This window comes from Lampris incognitus, chromosome 8 (assembly GCF_029633865.1).
Source record: "Lampris incognitus isolate fLamInc1 chromosome 8, fLamInc1.hap2, whole genome shotgun sequence".
In the NCBI taxonomy this organism is placed as follows: Eukaryota; Metazoa; Chordata; class Actinopteri; order Lampriformes; family Lampridae; genus Lampris; species Lampris incognitus.
The window spans coordinates 16,859,665-16,885,858 of record NC_079218.1 but is presented as its reverse complement, the minus strand read 5'-3'; the positions used below and the strand labels follow the sequence as shown (position 1 = coordinate 16,885,858).

Sequence of the window (26,194 nt, the reverse complement as noted above, 5' to 3'; positions counted from 1 at the left end):
GACAGACGTGTATCCTCCAAAGAATTCAAGGATGATCAGCAGGCATTGTGGTGTTGCAGGCAACAGGATCCACATCACAGAGGAAAGGAGGAAAGGAGGAGGCACCGGATGGAAGGAGGAGACAGACAACTAATATCTAAATTCTTGTAATATAAACGCTGAGGACTACTTTAAACAATCACAGAAAGGTGAATCGGTTCTACTGACTCACTGTTCTGTGATTTTCTTACCTGGATTACTGAGCATGCATGAAAAATAGATACTTTAAACAATGTCAGCAGCTGCATATTTATTGTGTGCAAATCTGTCATCGCCCTCAGAAAAGAAACATTTTATTGTAGACTGATGTGGATGATTTATTTGATAATATTGTATTTCTATGCTGATAGGGATATACTGTATGTGAATCACAAATTAAGCGCTGGTACACAATGCAACAGCTGGTGCAGCCAATGTTGTATGAATACAATAGAGTTAAAACGATGCTGTGATAGTTTGTCATAGTGCGATAGTTTACAGGGAGCCTAATCAGATTTCTTGTGATTTTTCAGATCTGGAGACTCTGTTAAAGAAGAGTATCTCAGCTCAGAGATAAACACACACCCACGCGTTAGGCTTGGGGCCTCTGATTGAAAAAAATAAAATTCAACTGTCACTTCTTGTTATGTTTGTGCTTGTGGCCATAGACAAAGGCTCATGTGTAAACACGTTCTTTCTGCGCAAACTCATCTCTTTTGCCCTTTGGCCCCTTCACTGAATTGATAGTCCAAATGGTTTGAAATAAAAAATCTTCCATCTATCTTTCTGACATTGCTTCCACCACTTTTGACACCAATCTCTGATTTGAAATCCTCATACATTTTGCATTGGTTTGGAGTCAGCCCAAAAAAATCAACCATGAGTTACCTGGGTCAAACGGTTACACAGGTTTTACTTGAAACAGCAGTGTGTTGGAAATAAGTGTGTGTGGGAAAGCATCAGATGGCTGGAAGAAAACAGGTTTGGGTCGTATTTTTACATCTATCCTAAACAGCCACACATGTGCCTGAACGCATTTAAAAAAGAAAATATAAAGAGGATAATTCCACTTCTGTTTCTTTTAAATTAGTATTTGAGTTGATAATCAGAATATGGATATTATTACAGATCATCCCACAAAATTGAAAAGCCCGACCTGTTGAGGACACACGTGTATCCTCCAAAGAATCCAAGGATGGTCAGCAGGCATGTGGTGCTGCAGCCAATGGGATCCTTCATCACAGAGGAGAGGAGGAGACAGTGGAGGAAAGGAGGGGCAGCGGGGGAAAGGAGAAAACAGTAGAGGAAAGAAGGAGAAAGTGTAGGAAAAGAGGAGACATCGGAGGGAAGGAGGAGACAGTGGAGAGAAGGAGGCGGCATCGGAGGGAAGGACACAGTCAAGGAAAGGAAAGTAGGAGACAGTTGTGGGAGCGCAGGAATGAAGAGACAATGAGACAGTTTCTCTTTTAAGACCCTTGCCGGGTTGTTTTATTCCTCCCCAAAACCACACCCCTCGCAACTCTCGAATAAATTATACATTTCAGATTATATATATATATATATATATATATATATATATATATATATATATATATATATATATATATATATATATATATATATATATATATATATATATATATATCGGTGCCCCAGGGTAGTCCAACCTTGGGGATCGACTTTTGTGTGCCGTACTAAATTGTCCCTAGGTATGAATGTGTGTGTGCGACCCTGAGAGCAGGATAAGCGGTATGGATAATGGATGGATGGATGGATGGATGAATGGATGGATAACATCAAACACAATGAGTGAAATATAAACATGCTATAGAGCAGTTGTTTTTCTGCTGAATTATATTAGTATAATCTGAACATTGAACAAAATGACAATAGCATAACAAACAAGGAACTAGAATGCCTTTCACTGAAAATGGCCATTTCTGGCTTCTCTTTCACCATTGTTGGCAAGTTCTTCTTTACAAAATGAAGCATTTCAGTTTTTTCCACGGGCTAATCTGCTCCTCTTTTCATCCACCATAATGATTTTTCAGACTGTAGAATAGATTCAAATTCAGAAATTGTTTGGATTTCCACACATGATTTGATCCATAACAATTTTGTAATTTCAAAAGTAAATACAAATGTCTCATAATAGCAAATATTGCACAGGTGTCTGACAAAAACAATTTCATTTTAAAACTATTTTATAGCAGAAAAGTACAGAAACTCAGTTGATGTACATGACAGTCAAGCCAAGTCAAGTCACTTTTATTTGTATAGCCCAATATCACAAATTACAAATTTTCCTCAGTGGACTTTACAGCAACAGCAACTGGCTTCTTTGTGGATTTAGAGAAAGCATATGTCAGGGTGCCAAGAGAGGACGCGTGTTATTATAAGAGGAAGTCGGAGTGGCAGAGAAGTACGTAGGGGTGGTGCAGGATATGTATGAGGGAAGTAAGACAGTGTGCGGTTGGAATGACAGATGGGTTCAGGGTGGAGGTGGGATTACATCAAGGATCAGCTCTGAGCCCTTTCTTGTTTGCAATGGTGATGGACAGGTTGACGGACGAGATCAGGCGGGAGTCTCCGTGGACTATGATGTTTGCGGGTGACATTGTGATCTGTAGCGAGAGTAGAGTGAGGGTTGAGGAGAGCCTGGAGAGGTGGAGGTATGCACTGGTGAAAAGAGGAATGAGAGTCAGTTGGAGCAAGATGGAATACATACCTATGCATGAATGAGAGGGAGGACAGCGGAATGGTGAGGATGCAAAGAGTGGAGGTGATGAAGGCGTATGAGTTTAAATACTTGGGGTCAACTGTCCAAAGTAACGGGGAGTGCAGAAGAGAGGTGAAGAAGAGAGTGCGGGCAGGGTGAAGTTGGTGGAGAAGAGTGTCAAGAGTGATTTGTGACAGAAGGGTAGCAGCAAGAGTTCAAGGGAAGGTTTACAAAATGGTTGTGAGACTAGCTATATTGTATGGTTTGGAGACAGTGGTACTGATGAAAAGAGGCAGAGTTGAAGGTGTTAAGATTTTCATTGGGAGTGATGAAAAAGGACAAGATTAGGAATGATTATATTAGAGGGACAGCTCAGGTTGGACAGTTTGGAGACAAAGCAAGAGAGGCAAGATTGAGATGGCTTGGACATGTGTGGAGGAGAGATGCTGGGTATATTGAGAGGCGGATGCTGAATATGGAGCTGCCAGGGAAGAGGAAAAGAGGAAGGCCAAAGAGGAGGTTTATGGATGTGGTGAGGGAGGACACGCAGGTGGCTGGTGTGAAAGAGGAAGATGCAGAGGACAGGAAGAGGTGGAAATGGATGATCCGCTGTGGCAACTCCTAATAGGAGCAGCCGAAAGTAGTAGTAGTAGTAGTAGTAGGACTTTACAGCAACACAACATCCTGTCCTTAGACCCTCACATCGGATAAGGAACAACTCCCTAAAAAAACCTTTAACAGGGAGAAAAAAGTAGGAAGAAACCTCAGGGAGAGCAACAGAAGAGGGACAAACACAGTTTACAGAATGCAACATTGAAAGAGGATAACAGAAATATAAAGGATTTATAAGATATATGAAGAATATGATGAGGAGGATGCGAAGCAGTGCCCAGATGCCACCGGAACAGCCCAGGACCTGAGCCCTGCGACCACCATCCCCATGGAGACCTGACAGGAGGACAGACTACACGTGTACACAAGGGAGACTCACATCACACCATTCACATACAAAAAAACAGGAAGGAGAAGACATCATTCAGAGCAAGAGAGAGAAAAGACATGTGAGAGAAGAGAACAGTTTGCAATAGCCAATAATCTATACTCTATAATCTGGTCGGCAGAACAGTGCTTGGTAAAGACACTGCGACAGAAACCGACCCACCATTCAGTACAGATCATGAAGTATAATTTAAAGGCAACTAAACGTAGATTAGCGGCACGGTGGCGCAGTGGTTATCGTGGCCGTGCTCACAGTATGAAGGTCCTGGGTTCGAGCCCCTTGGTGGTCACCCTGGGTCGTCCTCTGTGTGGAGTTTGCATGTTCTCCCCTCGTGTGCGTGGGTTTCCTCTTGGTGCTCTGGTTTCCTCCCACAGTCCAAAGACATGTAGGTCAGGTGAATCGGCCATACTAAATTGCCCCTAGGTATGAATGTGTGTGTGTGTGTGTGTGTGTGTGTGTGTGTGTGTGTGTGTGTGTGTGTGTGTGTGTGTGTGTGTGTGTGTTGGCCCTCTGTGATGGCCTGGCGGCCTGTCCGGGGTGTCTTCCCGCCTGCCACCCAGTGATTGCTAAGATAGCTCCAGCGACCCTGAGAGCAGGATAAGCATTTCGGATAATGGATGGATGGATAAATGTATAGGTTAAGGCAAAAAAAAAGATGAGTTTTAAGTTTGGATTTAACGGATTCAACAGACTGATTGTCTGACACGGCAGCAGGCGGGTTATTCCACAAGAACGGGGCCCAATGGGAGAAGGCCCTGCCGCCGGCTGACTTCTTTTTAACTGGGGGTACACACAGGAGCCCTGTATTTTGAGAGCGAACAGCTCTAGATGGAATATATGGTGTAAGGAGATCAGACAGGTAAAATGGGGCAAGCCCATTTAGGATTTCATAAGTCAGCAGAAGCACCTTGAAGTCTGATCTAGCATGGATAGGAAGCCACATTCTGAGCCATCGTTAAGACTGTTAGTACTAGCATGCTACATTCTTACAATGTGATCATCACATTTATACAAGTACTTCTTTAGTCTTTTAGTGATACTTTTTAATGACTTTTCATTGACAAACCCTTGTATATTTAGGACTGCTTAAAACAACACTGCAACAAATTAAAGAGAACATTAATATTCCAGTCATGGTTATCATCAGTAAAGACAAGACTTAGACTGCTTTTATTTGTCATTGCCTCATATGCACGTCTCACACATGCAAGGGAATGAAATTAAGTTTCACACGGACCACAGTGCCACATAAAAAGAGATAACACGCAATAAATATTTTAAAAATCGCATTAAAAACAAAAATTACTTCACAGACCTGAACATCACAAGCACACCTGACACGGACAGTGAGTAAGAAGGTCAAAAAGTCATTTTATGGAAGGTCTCAGTGTTCAGGCTGTTGAACCTCACAGGAATGAAACTGTTGCATAGTCTGGTGGGAGGCATCATGGATGCTCCGGTACATCCTACCAGAGGGTAGGAGGGTGAAGTAGATGTGGGAAGTGTGGGTGGGTTCCCTCATGGTGCTGAGAGCCTTCCGGGTGCACCGTGCATCACAGATGGCCAAGATGGATGGGAGAGCAGTTTGGAGGCCTTGCAGTTCCCATGCCAGACAGTGATATCTCATGTCCCTACACTGGCTCCCAGTAGCTGCTCGCATCCAGTTTAAGACTCTGGTGTTAGCCTACAGGGCAGTGAAAGGAACAGCTCCTTCCTATCTCCAGGCCATGGTCAAGCCCTACACCCCCGCCCGACCACTTCGCTCTGCTGCCTCGGGACGCCTGGTTGCCCCGTCGCCCAGAGGCCCCTGCTGCCGATCGACCCGGTCACGGCTCTTTTCTGTCCTGGCCCCACAGTGGTGGAGTGAACTCCCCACTGATGTCAGGACAGCGGAGTCGCTGCCCATCTTTCGGCGCAGGTTGAAAACTCACCTCTTCAAGTAGTACTACCCTGTTACTTGCTCGTAGTACTTATTGTATTCACTCAGTAAAAAAAAAAACTCTTTCTCACGCTTTTACTTTAACACTGGTTTTGCTCTTAGATGCTTGTTTAGATGCACTTATGACCTCTGATGACTAGTAGATCTCCTGATTGCCTACGTTAAATGCACTTATTGTAAGTCGCTTTGGATAAAAGCGTCGGCTAAATGACTGTCATGTAATGTAATGTAATGATACAGCTGGTCAGAATGCTCTCTATGGTGCCTCTGTAGGATGTGATGATGATGGATGGGGGGAAACTCGCCTTCAGATGCCAAATGAAGTGAAGACGCTGCTGGGCGTTCTTGGAGAGTGCAGTGACATGCCAGGACAAGTAGAGGACCCCTGTGATGTGAATTCCCAGGAACTTAACACTGCGGACTCTCTCCACGTCCATACCATTGATGGTCAGAGGGGTATGGTGGGCGCTGGTCTTTCAAAAGTCAATAATATCCCCCTTAATGTTCTTCTATACTTAGGGGGAGGTTGTTGTTTTTGCACCTCGCTGCCAATTGATTTCCCTCCGCTCTGTATGATGATCCATCGTTGTTGCTGATGAGACCTACCACTGTAGTATCATCAGCCATCTTTATAATGAGGTTGGAGGTGGATGATGCTGTGCAGTCGTGAGTAAGCAGGGTGAACGAGAGCAGACAGTGTGATCGTACTGGAGGTGATCTTGCCAATTTGCACTGACTGTGGCCCAGCTGGCTACCAATACGGGGATCGCTGGTTCGAATCCCCGCGTTACCTTCGGCTTGGTCGGGCGCCCCTACAGACACAATTGGCTGTGTCTGCAGGTGGGAAGCCGGATGTGGGTATGTGTCCTGGTCGCTGCACTAACGCCTCCTCTGGTCTGTTAGGGCCCCTGTTTTGGGGGTAGGGGGAACTGGGGGGAATAGCATGATCCTCCCACATGCTACGTCCCCCTGGTGAAACTCCTCACTGTCAGGTGAAAAGAAGCAGCTGGTGACTCCACATGTACTATAGGAGGAGGCATGTGGTAGTCTGCAGCCCTCCCCGGATTGGCAGAGGGGGGTGGAGCAGCAACCAGGACAGCTTGGAAGAGTGGGGTAATTAGCCAAGTACAATTGGGAAGAAAAGGGGGGGGGCATTCCTTAAGTTTTCTGCCAGGCTCATCAGGAAACCCTTCTTCTTTCTTTTTTTCTTTTGTAATTTGGAATCGCATATTAACAGCATTTTTACAAAATCGTCCTTAGATACTTTTAAAACGGGATCCATCTTTTCTGCATTTTACAGAGTAATTAGAGAACACAAAAATAGATCATGGGGTGTTTTTCCATTTGAGATTTTAAAAAAGTAAGAAAAAGTACAAAAACCATACTTACATAAACATATTTAAACAAAAGAAGGGCGTTTTGCGGGAATATACAATTTCCACTTCTCCCAAATTTCGTTTCCTGAAGCCTCGTGGAGAAAGTGATTCTTTTCATCACAAACATTTCATAAATTATATCATACCAGTCCTATATAGATGGGGTGTCTGACTTAAGCCATGTCTTTGTCATTGCTTTTCTAGCAGCTACACGCAATATTCCAAATAAGTAACTTGTATTAATGTTTGTGGGTGTTGCATGTAGTAGACCAAAGATGAGTTCATCCCAATTAAAAGTAATATTTGTCTCAAAAATAGTCACTAATTCTATATAAATCATACGCCAAAAGGTATTTACATTTGGGCAGGCCCAAAACAAGTGGTGGTGATTGGCTGGCTTCTTGGGGGCTACAATTTCTCCAGCAGCTGGAAGAGCCTGAGTGGTGAGATGTCTGAACGGGTGGGATAAAATACCTACTAAGACTCTTCCAGCCAAACACTCTCACGAAATCCTTCATCGCTGGATCCTCCCACATTTCGTTCTCCTCGCAATACTCCCATAGACATGGAGAGTGCAACTTTCTCCTGTGAATGTCTCTCTCCAAAAGGTTCAGCCTTGACTGGAAAGCTTCAACCGCCTTGTACATGTCTGCAACACTGTGGTTCTTGCCTTGTAACTGCAGACTAAGGTGATTTAGATCAGACATGTTGTCCCACACCTCTCCGAGAATCACCACCGTGACGTGGTGGAGGGGTTTGGATGTCCCTGTGATCCTGGGAGCTCCGTTGTTGGGGGAAATAGCTCCTGGTAGGGTCTCCCAAAGCAAATTGGTCCCAGGGGAGGGGCCAGACTAACAGCGATTCCCAAGGATCCCAATGAATTTACAACAGCAGAGCCACAGCACCTTGCCCGGAAAAGGGAAACCGGGGCCCCCTCCTGGACCCAGACCTGGGAAGGGAGCTCACCAGTGAGTATTTGGTGGCTGGGCCTTGGCCCATGGGGCCCAGATGGGCCCAGCCCAAAAAAACCAACATGGAGCCACCACCCCATGAACCCACCACCCGCTGGGATGAGCATTGGGGTAGAGTGTAATGCAGGCCAGGCAGCAGGCAAAGATGGGGACCAGGGCATGCTGACTTCCGGCATTGCAGACTGGTCCTCGGGACGTGGAATGTCACCTCTCTGGCAGGGAAGGAGCCTGAGCTGGTGCGGGAGGTGGAGCAGCACCAACTAGATATAATTGGGCTCACCCCCACACATAGCATGGGATCTGGTACCAAATTTCTGGGGAGGGGCTGAACTCTTTACTTTTCCAGAGTTGGCCAAGGTGACAGGCGCCGGGCGGGTGTGGGGATACTCGCAAGTCCTCGGTTGAGCTTCGCCATGTTAGAGTTCTCCCCGGGGAATGAGAGGGTCACCTCTGTGCGACTATATAAGTCGCTGTGGGGAAGGCTCTGGCTGTTGTGTGTGCCTATGCACCGACTAGCAGTCTGAAGTATCCACCCTTCTTGAAGTCTCTGGGTGGTGTCCTGGATTGGGTTCCACCTGGGGACTCTATAGTTCTGCTAGGGGACTTCAACGCTCACTTAGGCAATGATGGAGAAATCTGGAGGGGCATGATTGGGAGGAGCGGGCACCTCGATAGGAACCCGAGCAGTGCCTTGTTATTGGACTTCTGTGCGAGTCATGGATTGGCCATAACAAACGGTTTGAACATAAGGTAGTTCATAAGTGTAATTGGTACCAGAGCGCCTTAGGCCGAAAATCGATGACAAACTTTGTGGTCGAATCATCAGATCTGTGGCCGTATGTATTAGAAACACGGGTGAAGAGAGGAGCAGTGCTGCCAACCGATCACCACCTGGTGGTGAGTTGGATCAGCTGGCGGGGAAGGTTGCCGGACAGAACTGGTAAACCCAAACGTGTAGTGAGGGTGAACTGCACTGAAAAAAAAGTCTGTTGGATTTACATAGAAATATTATGCGCTTCGGTTGCACATATTAAAGTTATGTTTTCTAAAACTGATTTATTTATGTTTATGAATGAATTTATTTATATTTACTTATGAATCATAAGTAACTGTAGCATGATATGACGACAGTCATATCATGCTATAGTCCAACGAACGTAAGCGATGAAACTGAAGTTGATATCGTCTATGATGAACTATCTTCACTAGTACGACAAATCCCCAAACATAATGGGCTAATAGTTGGTGACTTGAACACAAAACTAGGACGAACCAAAAAGACCACAAATTCTCCTGCCATAACACAACAAATAGAAATGACAAACACCTGTCAGAATTTACTCAAGAAAATAACCTCTGCTGCCTAAACACCAAGTTCCAGATAAAATCAGCAAAAATATGGACTTACACCTACCCAAATGGTATTAAAGCTCAGCCTGATTACATCTTGGTTAACAGAAAATTGGTAAATAGCATCACTAACTGCCAAGCATTTAACTCATTTGTTGGGGTAAGCTCTGATCATCGTACTGTAAGCATTAACATCCGCCTCAGTCTACGTATCAACAAACCAAAACAAGCAACCTTCCCAAGATATGACTGGTCTGCTCTAACAAACAACACTGACGTTAAGTCATAACTTCAACATCACGCTCAGAAATAAATTCAATGCCTCACAATCAGAAACAGCGACTATCACACCTAACATCACATATAACAACTTTGTTACCGCAAATGAAGTAGCTGCATCTGAATGCCTACCACTAAAACCCAGGGTCAAAGGGCGATCTCCGTGGGAGACAGACTCAATCTACATGAAACGCGGAAATCTATCAAAAGCAGTTAAGCAAAAAAATGCACAACCAACAAAATCGAACATCAACAACAAGGCCAAACTGAAGGCAAAAAGTCAGCGAGATCGCCTTGACAAGTGGAGAAAACACTCTCAAGATCTACTTGGTAAATTACCCAACACCTCAGACACACCTATACAAAAAAATCATAAATTATGAACTTTATATTAAGAAAGGCGATTTTACAATGGATGAACTAGAAGAAATCAGCAAGAAATTACCAAACAGAAAAGCTGCCGGCTTGACAACATCCCACCAGAAGTATGGAAAACAGGCAATTTTAATGAGATACTCCTGCGTATCTGTAATGCAGTTTATAATCAGCAAACAATCGACCGATGGAGAGAAGGATGCATTCTTCATTTTTCAAAGAAAGGTGACCTCGGCCTACCTACAAACTACCACGGCATCACACTTACAGCAATAGCAGCAAAGATCATGGCCGGATTAACCCACCAGGGGGCCCTGGGGCACGCACATCCATTGCCCCCCCCCCACCCACCCCGTCAGATAGGCTACACAAACAATACTAAACATTGTTAAATGTAAAACTAAAGCAAATATCCAACATGGTAGTCGACACTATGCGAATCTGCATGGGATTTGGATGGCGACTACAAAGTACAACACAATTTTGAATCCCAAAACAGAGACAAGAATAGCAGCTCACAGCATCGCAAACATATTGTGAAGCCTTCTTCCCACTTACAATGGCTTACCAACAGGAAATAAATGTTTGTTTCAGAGCAAATAATTTAGTGAAATATGGGCCCAATGACTTCTGGGATAGGGTCCAGCATCCCCGCGACCCTGAGAGCAGGATAAGCAGTTCAGAGAATGGATGGATGGATGGATGGATGGATGGATGGATGGATGGGCATATTTTAGTAAAACTATTTGTTTGATTATTTTTCAGTATGGGCATTCTAGCTAGCACAATTGTTTAACTATACACAATGAAACAATGAATTTGATCATAAGCATCGAGTTTGCGCGATGTCAGACTTTGTTGCACTCTCAACTCTACAGTGTAAACACGAGGCACATGTTGCACTCTTACAACGTAAACATAAGGCGCAAACTCTTCAAACCGGCATTGTCATATATTTAGAAACCACCCCCGACATATTTAGTACGTTTATACTTGTAATACTGATGGCTCTGCTTCAAACGAGTCCCTAGCAACTGAAAAAGGCTTCCGCTTCGACTCCAGGTTTCTTATACTGTCTATGTCGCAGACTGTGAAAGTATGATGATGTTATGGTGATACTACACAAAGTTAAGTCACTCATTTAATGCGGATTGCTTGAGCCCGATTATTTCAGGTCACTTGCATCAATGGAGAAATCAGTAGAGACTGTAGCTTGGGGCCCCGCATCAGTAGAGACTGTAGCTTGGGGCCCCGCATCAGTAGAGACCGTAGCTTGGGGCCCCGCATCGATAGAGACTAGCTTGGGCCCTGCATCGCGACGCAGGGTTGGAAAAAAACGTCCCTTGTAGGGTACGATTGGGGATCCCTACTATACACGAACACAATACCTCTAACCTTTTGGGGCCCGTTATTGTCCGGAGCCCCGGGGCACTCGCCCGGTATGCCGAGTCCGTAATCCAGCCTTGGGTAAGGAGGAGACAGTGGATGAAAGGAAAGGAGGAGAAGTGGATGGAAAGAAGAGACAGCGGAGGTAAGGAAGAGGTGGTGGAAAGAAGGAGGAGACACAGCGGAGGGAAGGAGGAGGCAGTGAAAGGAAGGGGAAGACAGTGGAGGAAAGGAAAGTAGGAGACATTGGAGGGAAGGAGGAGACAGTGGAGGTGACTCTGGGGGTAAGGAGGAGACAGTCGAGGAAAGGAGGAGAGTGCTATGGAGGTTTGGGATGACACCCAAGTCTCAAGTCTTCCGGCTGTTAAATCGATCGGTCTTGTTCCTATCGACCACCTGCCTCGTTTCAACGACTCGCATTGCGTTTGCCCTGAACAGTAAACCACAAGGGGCAGAAACTGTCCCTCCTAACGCAGAATACCTCTGACTACCCAACGCACACGCAAACTATGGCAATGAAAATAAGAACATTTTTTGGGGGGGGGCAAATAAAACATGGCAGTGTGTAGCCTACATTACAGGAAGACACGTAAGCGTTGGAAAATGAAATGATGGATATCATAATGCCCTTAAATCAATAACACACTGTAATATTAACGTGGCGTCATCGGCGCCACGCGTTTGAGAAATTTGGATTGTGAGTCTGAATACACTTACACATGCGCAACAGTCAGACTCTGAGGAAAATGAAACATTTAATTAATGTAGTACATGTTGTATAAAAGACCTTACCAATTACAAAAAAAGAGGGAAATGATTAAAATGGGATCTAAATGTCTAATTCACCACCTTAGACCATGTACCCAATTGGGGGAAATTATTGTTTTCCTCACCAGGTTAATCTCCCATTCAGTGCAATCCGTGAGTTTATGATCACTACATCCATGCATGTAGAAATGAGCCAAACACAATTTGTCGTTTCTCCATACACGTTTTCCACTGTGTGCAGCCTACAAATGGGGAGGGTAAAATAGCCTTGCAGATATGCAACTGGGGAACAACTGAGTGCCTCTTGACATGTCATCAAGATCACACTGAGATTACTATTAGCCAGGATCGAGGAGCTCACTGTAATGTGATGAAAAATACCAAACCAGACTGCAGCAGTCCCCATAGCAACAGGGGTTGGGGGGTGGGCTTCACAAATACATGGAGGGTCAGAAATAGCACATGATTTATTAAGGACACATTTCCCTATACTGTTTGAAGTCTTAATGCTAGACACATTGCCACACATCATGGTCACCCTGTTTCATTCCACTCGCCTAATCTGAAAGAGTCCTCTTGCCCCCGATTTCCCCGTGTCTCACAGGGTAGATGTGGTATAATCCACCCTCACAGAGAATGCGAACCAATGGCTTCCCCCTCCCCTCTCCTGGCAGATACCATTCACTGCTGAGGGGTGTCTCTTCCCATGTACCACAAATTTAGTGCTCATTGTAGCAGAATTGCAGTGCACTGGACTGTACAAAGCAGGGGAGCACCAAGGCAGCCTATGAGGGGTGGGGTCCAGCTACACTGCTATTACAAACACAAGCTGATAGAGGGTGAGAGGGAACGAGGGAAGAGACACAGAGAGAAGAGGGGGAGAGATTGCATCTGCAGAAGAATACAAAACGGGTAAGGCAAAATAAGGGCTTTAGAGAAAGAAAATGGGTAGAGGTCTAGAATGGTCCAAATAGACTCAGACCATGGCTAGTTTCTCTCATCCCCCCCCCCCCAGCTTCCCATCTCTCGTCATTTCTTTTCCGTCTGTAATATTTATATTGGTCTACCGTTGTATGCATAATTATATTATTTACACCTACATCTACTGTACCACTGCCGTATCCATATTCAGTCTTAGTGTGATACTGATGTGATTTGTTGATGCTTGAATTTATAGGAGGAATCTATTTGGACCATGGTGAATGTGCATTTGACACAGTTTATAGTTTTCTCTTGCCTCTGGGAATATATTTTGTCAGGGCCCTTGAGAAACACTTGCTATAGCAGCTGTGCTTATTATTAGAAAATATTGATTGAAATGTATACTCTCGTTGACGATTAACAGGCTTGATGTCTGCTTAGCATAGAATTGCAGGTTAATGGCCAGACTCCTTGGGGTTTATATAGAAATAGATGGCTCAGTGTTGTATCACTGACGTCCGTTTGAGTACAGCCTGTATCGTACACCAATGCCATTTTGTGTTTTGACATGAAACTTAACAAACTCAACTTGTATAGGAATTCACAGACCAGGCATAACTCACATCTCCATGTATAGTGAATGGTGCATCGAGAAAGATAGCGATAATATTTGACCCAGGGTTATGAATACAAAACGTCAACATCAAATTACGATGGCCACTCCAAATTATTTCCCAATTAATCACATTATCCGTAAATTGTCACCTATAGAGGGACAAGTTAACGGAGCCTGCTTCATAAAAAATGCAGCCTAAACATATATCAAATATGTATTATATATGTTGAATATTTAACATAATGCATGTCAGCACAAATCTGCAACTTTGTAACGCCTGTGAATGTCACACTGTATTTGATCCACGGGGGTAGGATGAAAGGAGACACCCCAGTGAACAGTACCATGAGTGTCGGCCAAGCCAGGAAGCTGGTGGAGCAGTTGAAGATAGAGGCCAGTTTTTGTAGAATAAAGGTAAGACGAACCGAAATCTATGGATGTCGATCTCACCATTCAACCCACAGTGAAAACGAAACAGGTTGCTGGATCACAGTAAACAAAACTGTGAATGTGAGACACCCCCACCCCACCCCCGTTGCTTTTCACTCTATATGGGCTCTTGATACACAGACTACAACAGCAAAGCAAGCACAGCTTAAAATGTGACACGGAGACAAGCTCAGTACTAGCAAGCTAAAGAGTACTTTATATTTGGTGTGTGTTAGATCTACAAATTGTTCGCTTACAAAAAAACTGACAGTTTTGCAACACTGAATTGAGATGATCAGTAACTGGGATCTATAATTGAGATGAATGATCAAAAGTCTAACTTGTGCTTTCTAGCTGTCAATCAAAAAGCTTCAAATTCTTCCTTGTAGGCACATTGCAAGCTAAGTATATGAGTCGAATGGGATAACTAGGCTAGTGTAGGTTAGTTCTTATTATCATGGCTCTGGGAATACACACTTTACTGTTAGGCATTCTTGAGGTGTGGATCTAATTCAGTAAAGCAAAGGAGATGGGGCTTGCCCAACTGATAAACCCAAGGAGTATTTTCCCAATGACAGACAGACAGACAGATAGACATATAGATAGATAGATAGATAGATAGATAGATAGATAGATAGATAGATAGATAGATAGATAGATAGATAGATAGATAGATAGATAGATAGATAGATAGATAGATAGATAGATAGATAGATAGATAGATAGATAGATAGATAGATAGATAGATAGATAGATAGATAGATAGATAGACAGACAGACAGACAGATAGATAGATAGATAGATAGATAGATAGATAGATAGATAGATAGATAGATAGATACTTTATTGTCCTACAAGAGGAGATTTGTACAGGAGGCTCTGTACAAATTCATACCTTTGTACAGAGCCTCACATACAGTGAATACACGTATACATACCACACAGTATACACAGAGAACAACAGTGACACAACACATTAACACAAGAGAAGTTTGCTCCCCAAAAATAGCACTAGGGATCGTTTCGTCATAGTCTCCATATTGGCCAATTAAAAGAGTATGCAGAAAGGCTCGGGGGGAGGGGGGGTGTCTGTCCCATTGTTGCACCACACTGACCAGGAACAGATTTCTGCCCTAAGAAGTTAATAGACCAGCATGGCTCTCACCCTTGAGACGAATATGAACCAGGCCCCATGGGAATTTAAATGTGCTATGTGCAAGTCTACTTGAGTCCTGTGTGCATTCAACAATAACAAATCAACATAAGCAAGACAAATAAGTTTGCCTCCATCTGTTGTTTTTAAGCACCCTCAGTAGATATCATTTGCTCCAATCACTGTAGAATTTGCTGAGGAGAGCGAGGCCGGGCATCAAACAACAACAGAAAAAAAAGACTTAGTTGGCCTGGTTCCTGTGTTTCTCAAAGCAGAAATCTGGGAGGAGGGAGCATAAGTCATTCACTTCCTTTCGTTCAGTACCATTCAGCAACATCCAACTGATATTTACGGGTCATATAATGCTTCAGGAAAGCCAAAGTATTACACATCACACCTTCACTGCAAACGCTCGGATGATTAACGATGAGCAATTAATCGTGGGTTTTCAGTTGTTAGCGTGCCATAAAAAAGAATTTGGACAACTTTTTTCCAACAATGCCTAATATATTAAAATTAGAAGAGGAACCAAGTATGTGCACATCCAGAAAACTTTTAAGGTGCAAGACAAAAATTGCTAAACTAGAACAAAGGAGTAAGGTCTGCACACCGAAATCAGTCAGCTCTCCCTCAGGCAGATCTGACTGATCAAAACGTTGCTGAATAAATTAGTTTTTGGGAACATTTCAGTGTGCAGACCTTACTCCCTTGTTCTAGTTTAGCACATTAACACTAACATTTAACATCTGAAATGTTAAATAGCTCGTTGAGATTCAGTAGCATCCCCGTCATATTTACTCAAGAATATTAAGCGATGACTGGCTGTCATGTGACGTGTTATCCCATTGCAATAGGATGGTCTGAAGATCCCAAATTATTATTCATGACTCCTCCAAGCCAGTTGGTTCTAAAGTACTTATAATGCTGCACAAACTATACATACTTTCTGCTTTGCAAAACAAAAAACAAAACCAACTATTTTAACTACATTGCTTATAATGTCTGAGGCAGCTTACTGGCCAACTAGCCAGAATGAACAGAGGTCAAACCTAAAGGACAACCCCGGTATTATTTTGCTTTTGGCATTACCAACATTGGATGGAAACGCACCGGTTTCTTTCTTATTAACACGTACGATCTACACCTCCTGTTGGATATCCTCCAACAGGAGGTGCAGCAGCTTGACCAGCACAGCTCATCATGACAGTAAAGAAGCAGCAGATGATGGTATCTAGTTACGCCTCCTTTCTAATCTTACATTTTATGGGAGTGTTTTCACAGCTGCGGTATATTTCCTGTGGCTGCAAGAAAAAAAATGAAACCCAGTGTTAGTGGGAAAACAGCTTCATGTGTGGAGTTTTTTCTCGAAGTAGCTGTAAGCAACAAAAAAAAGTTTTCACCAATGATTTTTTGTTGTTGTTACATGAACTCTCATATTGCCTGATCTCAGCTGAGAGGAAGAGGCAATGCAAGAGGGAAAAGTAAGAATTTTGCTATGTTTTCACCAAAATACCATTAAGTTTATTCCATCAAGAGACGATTACTCAGCTGCAGCCTTTTTCACCTGCAATTTCATTGTTTCCGCACAGACTGAGGTAAATCTTTTATCCAACTGGAGAAGCTCAGTAGTCCAACACATGGCCAGTGAGGTGCACATGCAGAACATGTGAAATCATTTCTATTATATCAATTTTTAGAACAAGACCGATACAACGTTGCATTGCATTTAATCAAACAAGAACAATATCTGCACATAAATACTCTTAGACTCTTTTCACTTTACCTCATTTTGACTGGTTTCACAATTAAAATTCACTGTAATTGGGCCTCACCTGTGGAGTCACTCTAAATCCTCTTTGATAGATTAATAACACCGTATTGTACTGAATCTTATAAAAACTTCGTTTAAAACAATTAAGAGGTATTGTAGGGCTAAATGAGAATTTAAATAAAGCGAGCAATGGTAAAGCAAACAGTCTGATGGAACTATTTGACTTGAGCCCCTCTTTCAGTTTTGTTTTGTTTTTGTTGTTCTTTTAAGCCAATTTTTACCCCATATTGCTGAAAGATGCATAAATGTTGTAATTCAGATATTCCTGAGCAAGCCTGACTCTTTGACTTTGAAACTACAGTGTCCAATCGCTAGTCAGAAGATTTGATGGGGCTTTTATATTTCAAGCGCTACTCTAACATGTTATGAGTACGGCCAGTGTTAATAATATTGATGGGGTGTAAATCCGTAAGATTACACCTGTGTCAGTATTTTATAATCACTAGATGTAAGCTTCCTTCCTTTTAAAACGTATCCGCTCATGTGTGCAGTCTTAGAACAGGAAAGGTTTCACGGGATGCCTTTCACACACACACGCACACACACACGCACACACAGGATCAAACAAAGTTTCAGAAAAAAAGGTTATTTATTATTGCTTACACAAATGTATTCTTGCATCAGGCTCATCCGCTGTTTGGGAAAACCTAACTGACAATCCTGTTTTGCCATGTACACTGTGTATTGGTCACAAAATATTTCACTTTGCTGGTCAACAAACTGAACAAATATAATAGATTAATCAAATAAATTGGCGAGATGAATAAATTAATGAACATGGATTTTTGCGGAATGGAAGTGACACGGAAACCTTTCTCATCCAGTGCCTGATAGGATCTAATCTGACCATGCGCATTATATATATATATATATATATATATATATATATATATATATATATATATATATATATATATATATATATATATATATATATATACACCATGGTAACGGAGAATACTGGTTCCTGATTGGCTGGAGCGTCTGCATTAAAATCAAATAATACAAATGTATGTTGAGAGAAATGTTTCATCACTCATCTAAGTGACCTCTTTAGTCTCAAATCATGGCGGCAGATATCCCCACCCTTATAAACAATACAGTGGCATAACGGCCGAAAACATCGATCGATTTCATATGGATATTCATATGCAAATTGCATACGTCTGCAATTTGCATATGAAACCGCTCGATGAAACGTTTCTCTCAATAAAAGCTGTGTCCAGAAGAACTGAGTGAACTTTATGATTTCTTTACCTGGTTTACTGAGCATGCGTACAGGCTTAAATAATACAAACGTAGTTCGGCCAGTTTAGTCACTGTTCTAAATTCATGCGCAGGCGACGAAGTTGCAAGCATACAAAAGTAGCATAGCTGTTAACTTTCTAATTCTGAGTCCAAATTGTTAAATCAAATAAGTGGTCACTTAATTGTTTTAGTAAGTGACCATGTTATAAATGGGTTAATCCTCTCCGATGTGTGCGTTAAAAGATTTTAACCACCCTCCGCTCGTGTTGGGTGGTTCTTTAACGCACGCCTCGGAGTACCATGGTCACTTACCAAAAAAATTAAAATAAAAGCGTTCACTTATTTTTTTTGTGTGTGTAAAATTTCGCGCTCCGAATTAACAGGTTACGAAGCAAAATTTAGCAGCTAAGCTAACTCTGAATATTCAGTGTTTACCGCTGAATCGGCTTGTTACCATGGTTACACAGCAACACTGCGGCCGGCGCATGAATATAACCAGTATTCTTCGCGTATATAGATCCCCTGACGCACATTACTCGTCGTGGATTTATCCCTTCCGCATATTACTTACTACTGTAACCGGTTATTTTCTTGCCCGGTGCGGGATTCGATACGGCTGTATTGCACCACAAGGCGACGTCACTAACCGCTCGGCTAAAGGGTCAGACCCGTTAGCTAGGGGCTAACGTGTCTTATTAGTAGTTTACACTACGATAATTCAAGCAACACTGCCAGATCCTTTTCTCCATTCACTATTCACAAAGGTGTTTTCGCACAGCTTGTCGTGGATTTATCCCTCGCTTGAATTGTGATTTATTATTACCGTTGTCTGAACTTCTTTAGGTGTCAAAGGCGGCAGCGGACCTGATGGCATACTGTGATGCACACGCCTGTGAAGACCCTCTCATCACCCCAGTGCCCACCTCAGAGAATCCCTTCAGGGAGAAGAAATTCTTCTGTGCGCTCCTTTAAGACAAATCAGGGATTGCTGCGATGGGATGTGCAACTGTACAGTATGCACATGCATCTGCAGCGTGTACATGTACTTCAAATCTAAATGACATCAATGTACAATAGTTACCTTGCATAAAAAAGAAAAAGCTGCCGTTGTACAGTACACACTCAACTGCGGAGCTAAATTTCAAAACTGCTAGTGTCTGTCTTGATATTAGAAGGGGGGGGGGGGCAAAAGAACATAGGTATGGGAAACTTTCTGTGCGCTCTTTAACCAATGTCAATAGAGGAAATATGGAGTTATCACTGTCAGTACCCAAACAGCCATATCCTTGTTGAAATCATGTACTTCTTATGTTTAGATCTACTCCAGGTAATTGCCAAAAAGGAAACACCAAAATTAAAAATTGAATGAGTTTTGGTCAACCACAAGCCACAAGAACTGCTTCAGTGAGCCTCGGTATAGATTATTTGTCTGGGTTTCTACTGGAGATGCTCGGTCACCCTTGAAAAAAATAAATTCTTTTATTTATTGTTATGGCGGTGACAGACATTGCTTCAATTAGTATTTGCTATTGCACCACTAAGTAGTTAATTTAAGAATCAACAGCTGAGAGAAAAACCTATAATTGACTTGTATTGCACTCTATGAGTCATCTTGTTAAAGATGAGTTCTGGTTATAGTGATGGGCATAAAGTCAACTTCATTTCCATATTCTTCAAAACAGCCTGTGACTACTTGCACTCTGTGCATGAAAGTAGTATTACCATTAACAGACTTATCCCATCGCACAAGGGAGTGGAGCAGATGTATCATTCGTACTTAAAGTATATTTTTTACATTTTACTTTGGTGTTGTCTGTATTTTGGCAGTTACTTCTATCTACCAAGAACGATAGCTGATTACAAGAGAAAGTATCATGCTTTCATGTTTGTGAACATTTCAGTGAGTGTATGTATGTATGTATGTATGTATGTATGTATGTATGTATGTGTGTGTGTGTGTGTGTGTGTGTGTGTATGTATGCACATAGTATGTATGCATGCATGTATGCATGTATGTATGTACATATGGTACATATGTACATACGTACGTATGCATGTATGTATGTACAAGTGGTACATATGTATGTGCATGTATGCATGCATGTATGTATGTATCATGTATTATGTATTTACGTACGTATGTATGTATAGGTGCTACTGTGAAACCCACACAACAAACATGCATATTTGGTCACTGTTAAATTAGTATTTTGTAGTTCAATAACACACAGACCCAAAACATTCCAGTGGTAATGGAACTATATATAATCAAAGCCATTTAAACAAAATTGGCTATTGAACTATCACGAGTCTGTCACATTAAATTTTCTATTTCTTTCTGGCAAAAATAAAGATGTTATATAACTATATTAATCCAGACAGGTGTGCAATAACGGCATGTAAGAGAAAAAGCTCAAGAGACCATTTCTAAAGTTGATCACTGTATTTCAGATTTCTTGCAAAATTTCCAACTCCGAACTTCGACTAATGGGTAACCATGAAATATCAAAGATCTACATAAAAGCTCCTGTCAGGAAAAAAAAAATCTCAATTTGAATTTATTGCATTAAAAAACTTGGAACTGTTTGGTAAAACTAAAAAAAACAAATAAATAAATCTGTCAGTCTTACAGTCACCCTTCATTTTGTTAATAGGCGTTAAAGGCGTTCAGTCAAACACAAGTCAGTGTTTCAAAGGTTACATCTTAATTTTCTTTTAACTGGTGGTATTTGGGTATAAATGCCAGATTATGTATTACAGTGAGAGATTATGTCACTCTGGTTGACAAGCATGAACATCAACATGCAGTGTTTTGACTCGTTTAACCGTTATAAAGTCAAAAATGCAAAAAGACATTTCACATTTAGAGACATGTCTAATAATACCACGCTACTACGCCTAAGAATCAGGTAATAGTCAAACATTTTCATTCATCAGAGGAGCAAACAAGCAGTCTTATTTCTGCACTGCATGAAGCAACACAGGACATGATTTTTGTTTTTTGGGGGTTTTTTTTGCTTTTACTTCTGGTTTTTGATTGATGAGGCAAGTGCAGGATGGCTTTAGTCACAAAAATAACCATTCCAGAACATTCTTCATGACATGTAATGGGCACAGGCTATAAACTGCCTTCGTGCAAAGGGCACTTCTATCAATTTAACTGATGCACCTAAGATGGCTGCCCTAAAATCCTGCTGATGTTGTGGCAATTATGCAGTTTCATGTGCAGATGATGCACAAAACTTAAAAGTCAAAATATTCAACACAACTGTCATTGTAAAGGTCCTCTGAAAAGTAATATACCATCCCATGCATGACATGATCAAAAGTTCTGCGACATCCATTTTAAGTACACCCACAAACTGGTCATTGACTTTATTGAGAATGTACTTGTGCTTTTCCAATGCAGCATCATCCATCAGGTGCAGAAAAGCCCCTTTTTTGCCTCTAAAGCTTGCAACATGACTCAGCTAGGCACATTCTTGTGAAAGTAAATACTTCCGATTTACATTTTGAATTCATCTGTGGTGCTGGACATGTTTTGGGCAGTGTAAATTTGCTGCATCCACCTCCGTTTTTTGCTTTTGTACTTTCAGGTCCCAGTTCAGGTAAAATTGTTAATTTGGAACCTGAAGATGGTAGGCAATGCTCACCTAATTGAAACAAAGGGCAATTCTCGGAACTAACAATTTAAAAGAGCCAAACTCTTAGTATTTATTGAGAAGCTCAGCAACTGCAGCATGGAGAATTCATTTCCATGTCATATCCAGCTGAAGCCACTGAACATTTTAGTGAATTTTGGTAAGCAATTTTACTGCAATCAGTGGAATTCTGTAAATTGTACCTTTGCCAATCACCAGATGACCTAAAATGTGGACTATTGTTTCACATCAATTTTTCAAAGGTTATTTTTTGTCATTTTTGTTTTTAGTGGCGCCTTTCCGATGGCTCTAATGATGAGGCATACAGTCCAGGAATGCAGGTTGAGCACTAATACTTAATGTTATTTTTTGAGCTAAATAACCATATTGACCTACTTAACTTGTTGTTTTTCTCAAAAAAAAAGTATGAAATAGAAATAACAACATGTTTCGGTGAGGCTAAAATGTTTATTAATAAAATTAAGCCAGAATTACAGAGCATCACAGAGGAGGCAATATGCCCAGAGAATAACTGACATTTAATCTAAAAGTGTTTATCTTTTATTCCAATAAGTTTAAACCTGCAAACATGAAAAGTGGGGTTTCATTGCTTAAAAAAAAGGAAATTGTCAAAAATTTTAATGTAGTGACCTCAAGATAATTTCTACTCTTCAGACAAATGGTAGAACACTGACTTTCTTGGTTCTCAAAAGCATTCTGCCACAAAAAAATGAACTTGGAGGATGTTTGTTGAGAATATTACTAACAGCCAGACCGAATGTGTATGCACTTCAAAATCAAGACTGATTTCTCATACATCATGAGAACAGCATGTGTGAATTCCGCTGTGGGTGAATTTAAGCTCAGTCTCGAAATGTTATGGGAATAAGTGTGACTATATTTTAAAACTGGTTGACTTTAACAAAACTCATTACTTTGTGCAGTGTCAGTTTGTAGGGAGTAGCTGAGTAGATTAAAAAAAAAATCAGTGAAGAGGAACATCAAAAGTACAAAAAAAAAAACCAAAAAAACAATATACAGTTTATAGGAAGGAGTCACACCATTCCCGAAGACAGCTATAGCAGTCACCTTGCTGCTTGGTATTTGCCCCGCAAACTTCCTTCAACCAGTCCCGAAACAGCTCCTCATCTTTCTTTAGCACCAGAAACTGTCCAAGGACAACGTATGCCTGTGGATATAAAGATGATGAGGAAAAGGAGGACGATAAAATGTAGAAAATAAAAGCCGAGTTAGGAATGTAAATTTCTCATTCACATCATTAAATGAACAATGTTGGTTACAGTGAAATCTAAAGGCAAATATCCGTGACCATTTTAAATATCCATGGCATGAATTGGCATGTAGTTGCAGAATGACTTGACAACAGCCTTTCATATCCTTGAATAAGTTTTAATGCTTTTTTTAGTTTTCAAGTTGTCATTATTTTGTAATGAGTAGAAGTTCAAGATGTACATGAACTCTCTCAAAACATAAGGACGTTTCTAAGGATTAAACTGACTGTGTCAATAGTATTTCGTGAATATATGAAGCAATCCAAATTCAGAGTTGAGTAAATCAAATTCCAAGTCACCTTGTCAAAGCCCTTTTCTTCCAGTCGTTTACCAAGGACCTCTCCGATGCCAGCAAGAGCCATCACAGGTTTCTCACCCATGGGCTCTGCCACAAAATCTTTATGCTTCTGGGATGTTGACGACATGACTGCTTTGTAAGTGGCTCCAGATCAACAGTTATTTAGCTGTAACACAAAGACCATGACGGAAATCAAGTTACAATTCAATACCACATTTTCTATGTAAATCTGACTGGATGCATCAATTGCTTAGTTTGTTATTTACACCCATTATACTCTAGTTACTCGAAATAAAATAGATCTCGTAACATTCAATTTAAATTTTAGCCATGATAACATCCTACTATTACATAGATGGTTTATTAGCCACATGACCAAGGCCAGTGGAATTTGTTGCTTAGCTAGCACTCTGAATTTGTGATATAAATAAAAAAGGGAACTGCTCATGTAAAGTCATCTGCCAGCTGGTTTTGATTCATCTTTTATCTTTTATGCATTTTGATTTAAAGGTATTTGCTACTCTTCGATAGTAAGTTCATGTCATCTTGCCAAGTGTAATAGGCAATTGACAGTGTTGCAGTCTACATCAGCCTAATATCACCTTCACTTTTCTAAATTGTTTTCGTAAATCAATGGATTTGTCCCATTTCCAAAAAAATAAGAGGCGAACAATGACGGAATGAAGTATGTATTCTCACAGATAGACTCATGGTGACATCTATTCTTCTGCTTATGCAGTTATCGCTTGCATTTACAAACGACAAATACAACAAATGTTCAAAATGAAAGGAGACATGAGTCAAAACGTCACGTTCCCCTTATTTCGCCTGTATAAGTCAATTCTGTATATAGCTGAAGATTTTTGTGTTGTCATGCTGTTATTCTACGTTAAGTACACTGAGACAGCCACGAAACCGGAGTTAAATGCCATGTAGGTGCACAAATAAACATGATTCTGAGTCTCATGTTGATAAGGCTAGTTAATAACAAGGAAACCAGCTGTACACCTGTTCTGCTTTAAAGAAAGTGATTTAAAAAAAAAAGTCCCTGACTACAGTCTAACATACCTATCCCATAGTCCAAAAGTCTGTCAGATAACCCCCCATAGGTATCGGAGATCAATACAGTAAACTATTGAACCTATTATTAGAAAGCCGCTTTATTTTGTCATTGTACAGGTTACAATGAAATGTGTTCTCTGCATGTAACCCGTCCTATTGTATAGGAGCAGTGGGCAGCTGCAGCGCCCAGGGACCAACCCCAGTTCTTCTCTCCATTGCCTTGCTCAGGGGCAGAGACAGGAGTATTAACCCTAATATACAGGTCTTTTTGATGGTGGGAGGAAACCGGAGCACCCGGGGGAAACCCGCGCCGACACGGGGAAAACATGCAAACTCCACACATAACGGCCCTGGGACTGCCGGGGGTTCGAACCCAGGACCTTCTCGCTGCGAGGACACAGTGCTAACCACTGGGTCACCGTGGGGTGTGCCAAGTCCAAAGATACAAATGAAGTGCACCACAGAAAAGACAATGTTCTTCTCACCTCAAGTCGCGCTGTAAACGAGGGGCACCGTTCCCAAAGACGAAACAAAACTGAAAGCGTGAAGCCTAAGGCGCCAAACCTAGGCAACCGCGCCGGAAAAACAGTCGGACGTATCGCGCGATTTGGCGGGCCCGTAACGCAATCACAATAGGACGATAAGCATCGACTTGGCGAGTCATCGCCGGTCATCGCACCAAACTAGAACAAAGGCTGAGTCCACACGGATACTTGCGAGATTATCGACGGAACTCGCCCCGTTTAACGGACCGCCGCATAGCTACATGTCGGTGGTTAATGTAGCACGGCCGTTTAGGTACCGAGCTGGCGTGTCTCCGACCCCAGACGTTAACGAGCCGACAGGATAACCCCAGTAAACCAGATGGTAGCTTTAGTTTACTGCCCAGACGGCCATCTCGTCGCGCGCATCATTTGTCTTTCAAGGTAGTAGGGGATTTTTTTCCAGCTAAAATGGTGTTTTAATGGCTAGCGGTTGTAAGCTTAGCGTTCTTACACTTGCGTGCGCCTGAGAGAACTTCTCAATAAGTTCACTTCTAGCCACGGCTGTTATAACTTACTAAGACATATTCACGGCACTGAACGTCGCTTACCTTTCCCCGCCGCCTTCTTTACTAAGTATTCGCCACGGCCGAGCAGGTTCTACTTGAATAGCTCGCCCCGCGGCACTTCCGAGCGCTCGCCCCGCAATCCGGTGGAGTGGCCTCTAGAGACCGCCGGGTGAAACTTTGCCCCGAGTTCTGACTTGGAGGTCGTACTCACGCGAACGACACGTTCGCAACGCGAGTCTCAGTCAAACCCGTTGAAACGAAAAAACCCCGTGAACCGAATCATCCCTCTTCGTCATATCTTTTCTGTTAGTTTTCAGCCCCATTGTATTTTGAATTACTGCCACTCACAGGTGGTAAAGGTATAATTTCATCTTAATAATCATTTCTAAAACAATGCCACAAAGTGCTTCACAACAACAACAAAAAAGAAGGCAAAAACAAAAGAGTAAGACCAACAAAACAAGTAAGAGC

General features: G+C 42.0%; 2 protein-coding genes across 2 annotated transcripts in view; one reads left to right on the top strand and one right to left on the bottom strand.

Moving 5' to 3' along the window:
• The window catches only part of si:dkey-175m17.7 (uncharacterized), a 57,784-nt gene extending 38,433 nt beyond the window's left edge, over positions 1–19,351 (top strand). Inside the window, exons 6-9 of the mRNA XM_056284214.1 lie at positions 11,449–11,558; positions 13,049–13,093; positions 14,033–14,132; positions 19,223–19,351. Of these exons, the coding sequence (XP_056140189.1) occupies positions 11,449–11,558; positions 13,049–13,093; positions 14,033–14,132; positions 19,223–19,351 (384 nt within the window). The remainder of the gene's footprint in view (positions 1–11,448; positions 11,559–13,048; positions 13,094–14,032; positions 14,133–19,222) is intronic.
• A 3,117-nt stretch (positions 19,352–22,468) lies between these two features.
• On the bottom strand, positions 22,469–25,919 carry banf1 (BAF nuclear assembly factor 1). Its single transcript, XM_056284990.1, has 3 exons — positions 25,766–25,919; positions 23,612–23,776; positions 22,469–23,209 (listed from the first exon to the last, which is right to left on the bottom strand). Exons 2-3 carry the CDS (start codon positions 23,735–23,737, stop codon positions 23,063–23,065), a joined length of 273 nt encoding a protein of 90 aa, XP_056140965.1. The 5' UTR covers positions 23,738–23,776; positions 25,766–25,919; the 3' UTR covers positions 22,469–23,062.
• Positions 25,920–26,194: the final 275 nt, after the last annotated feature.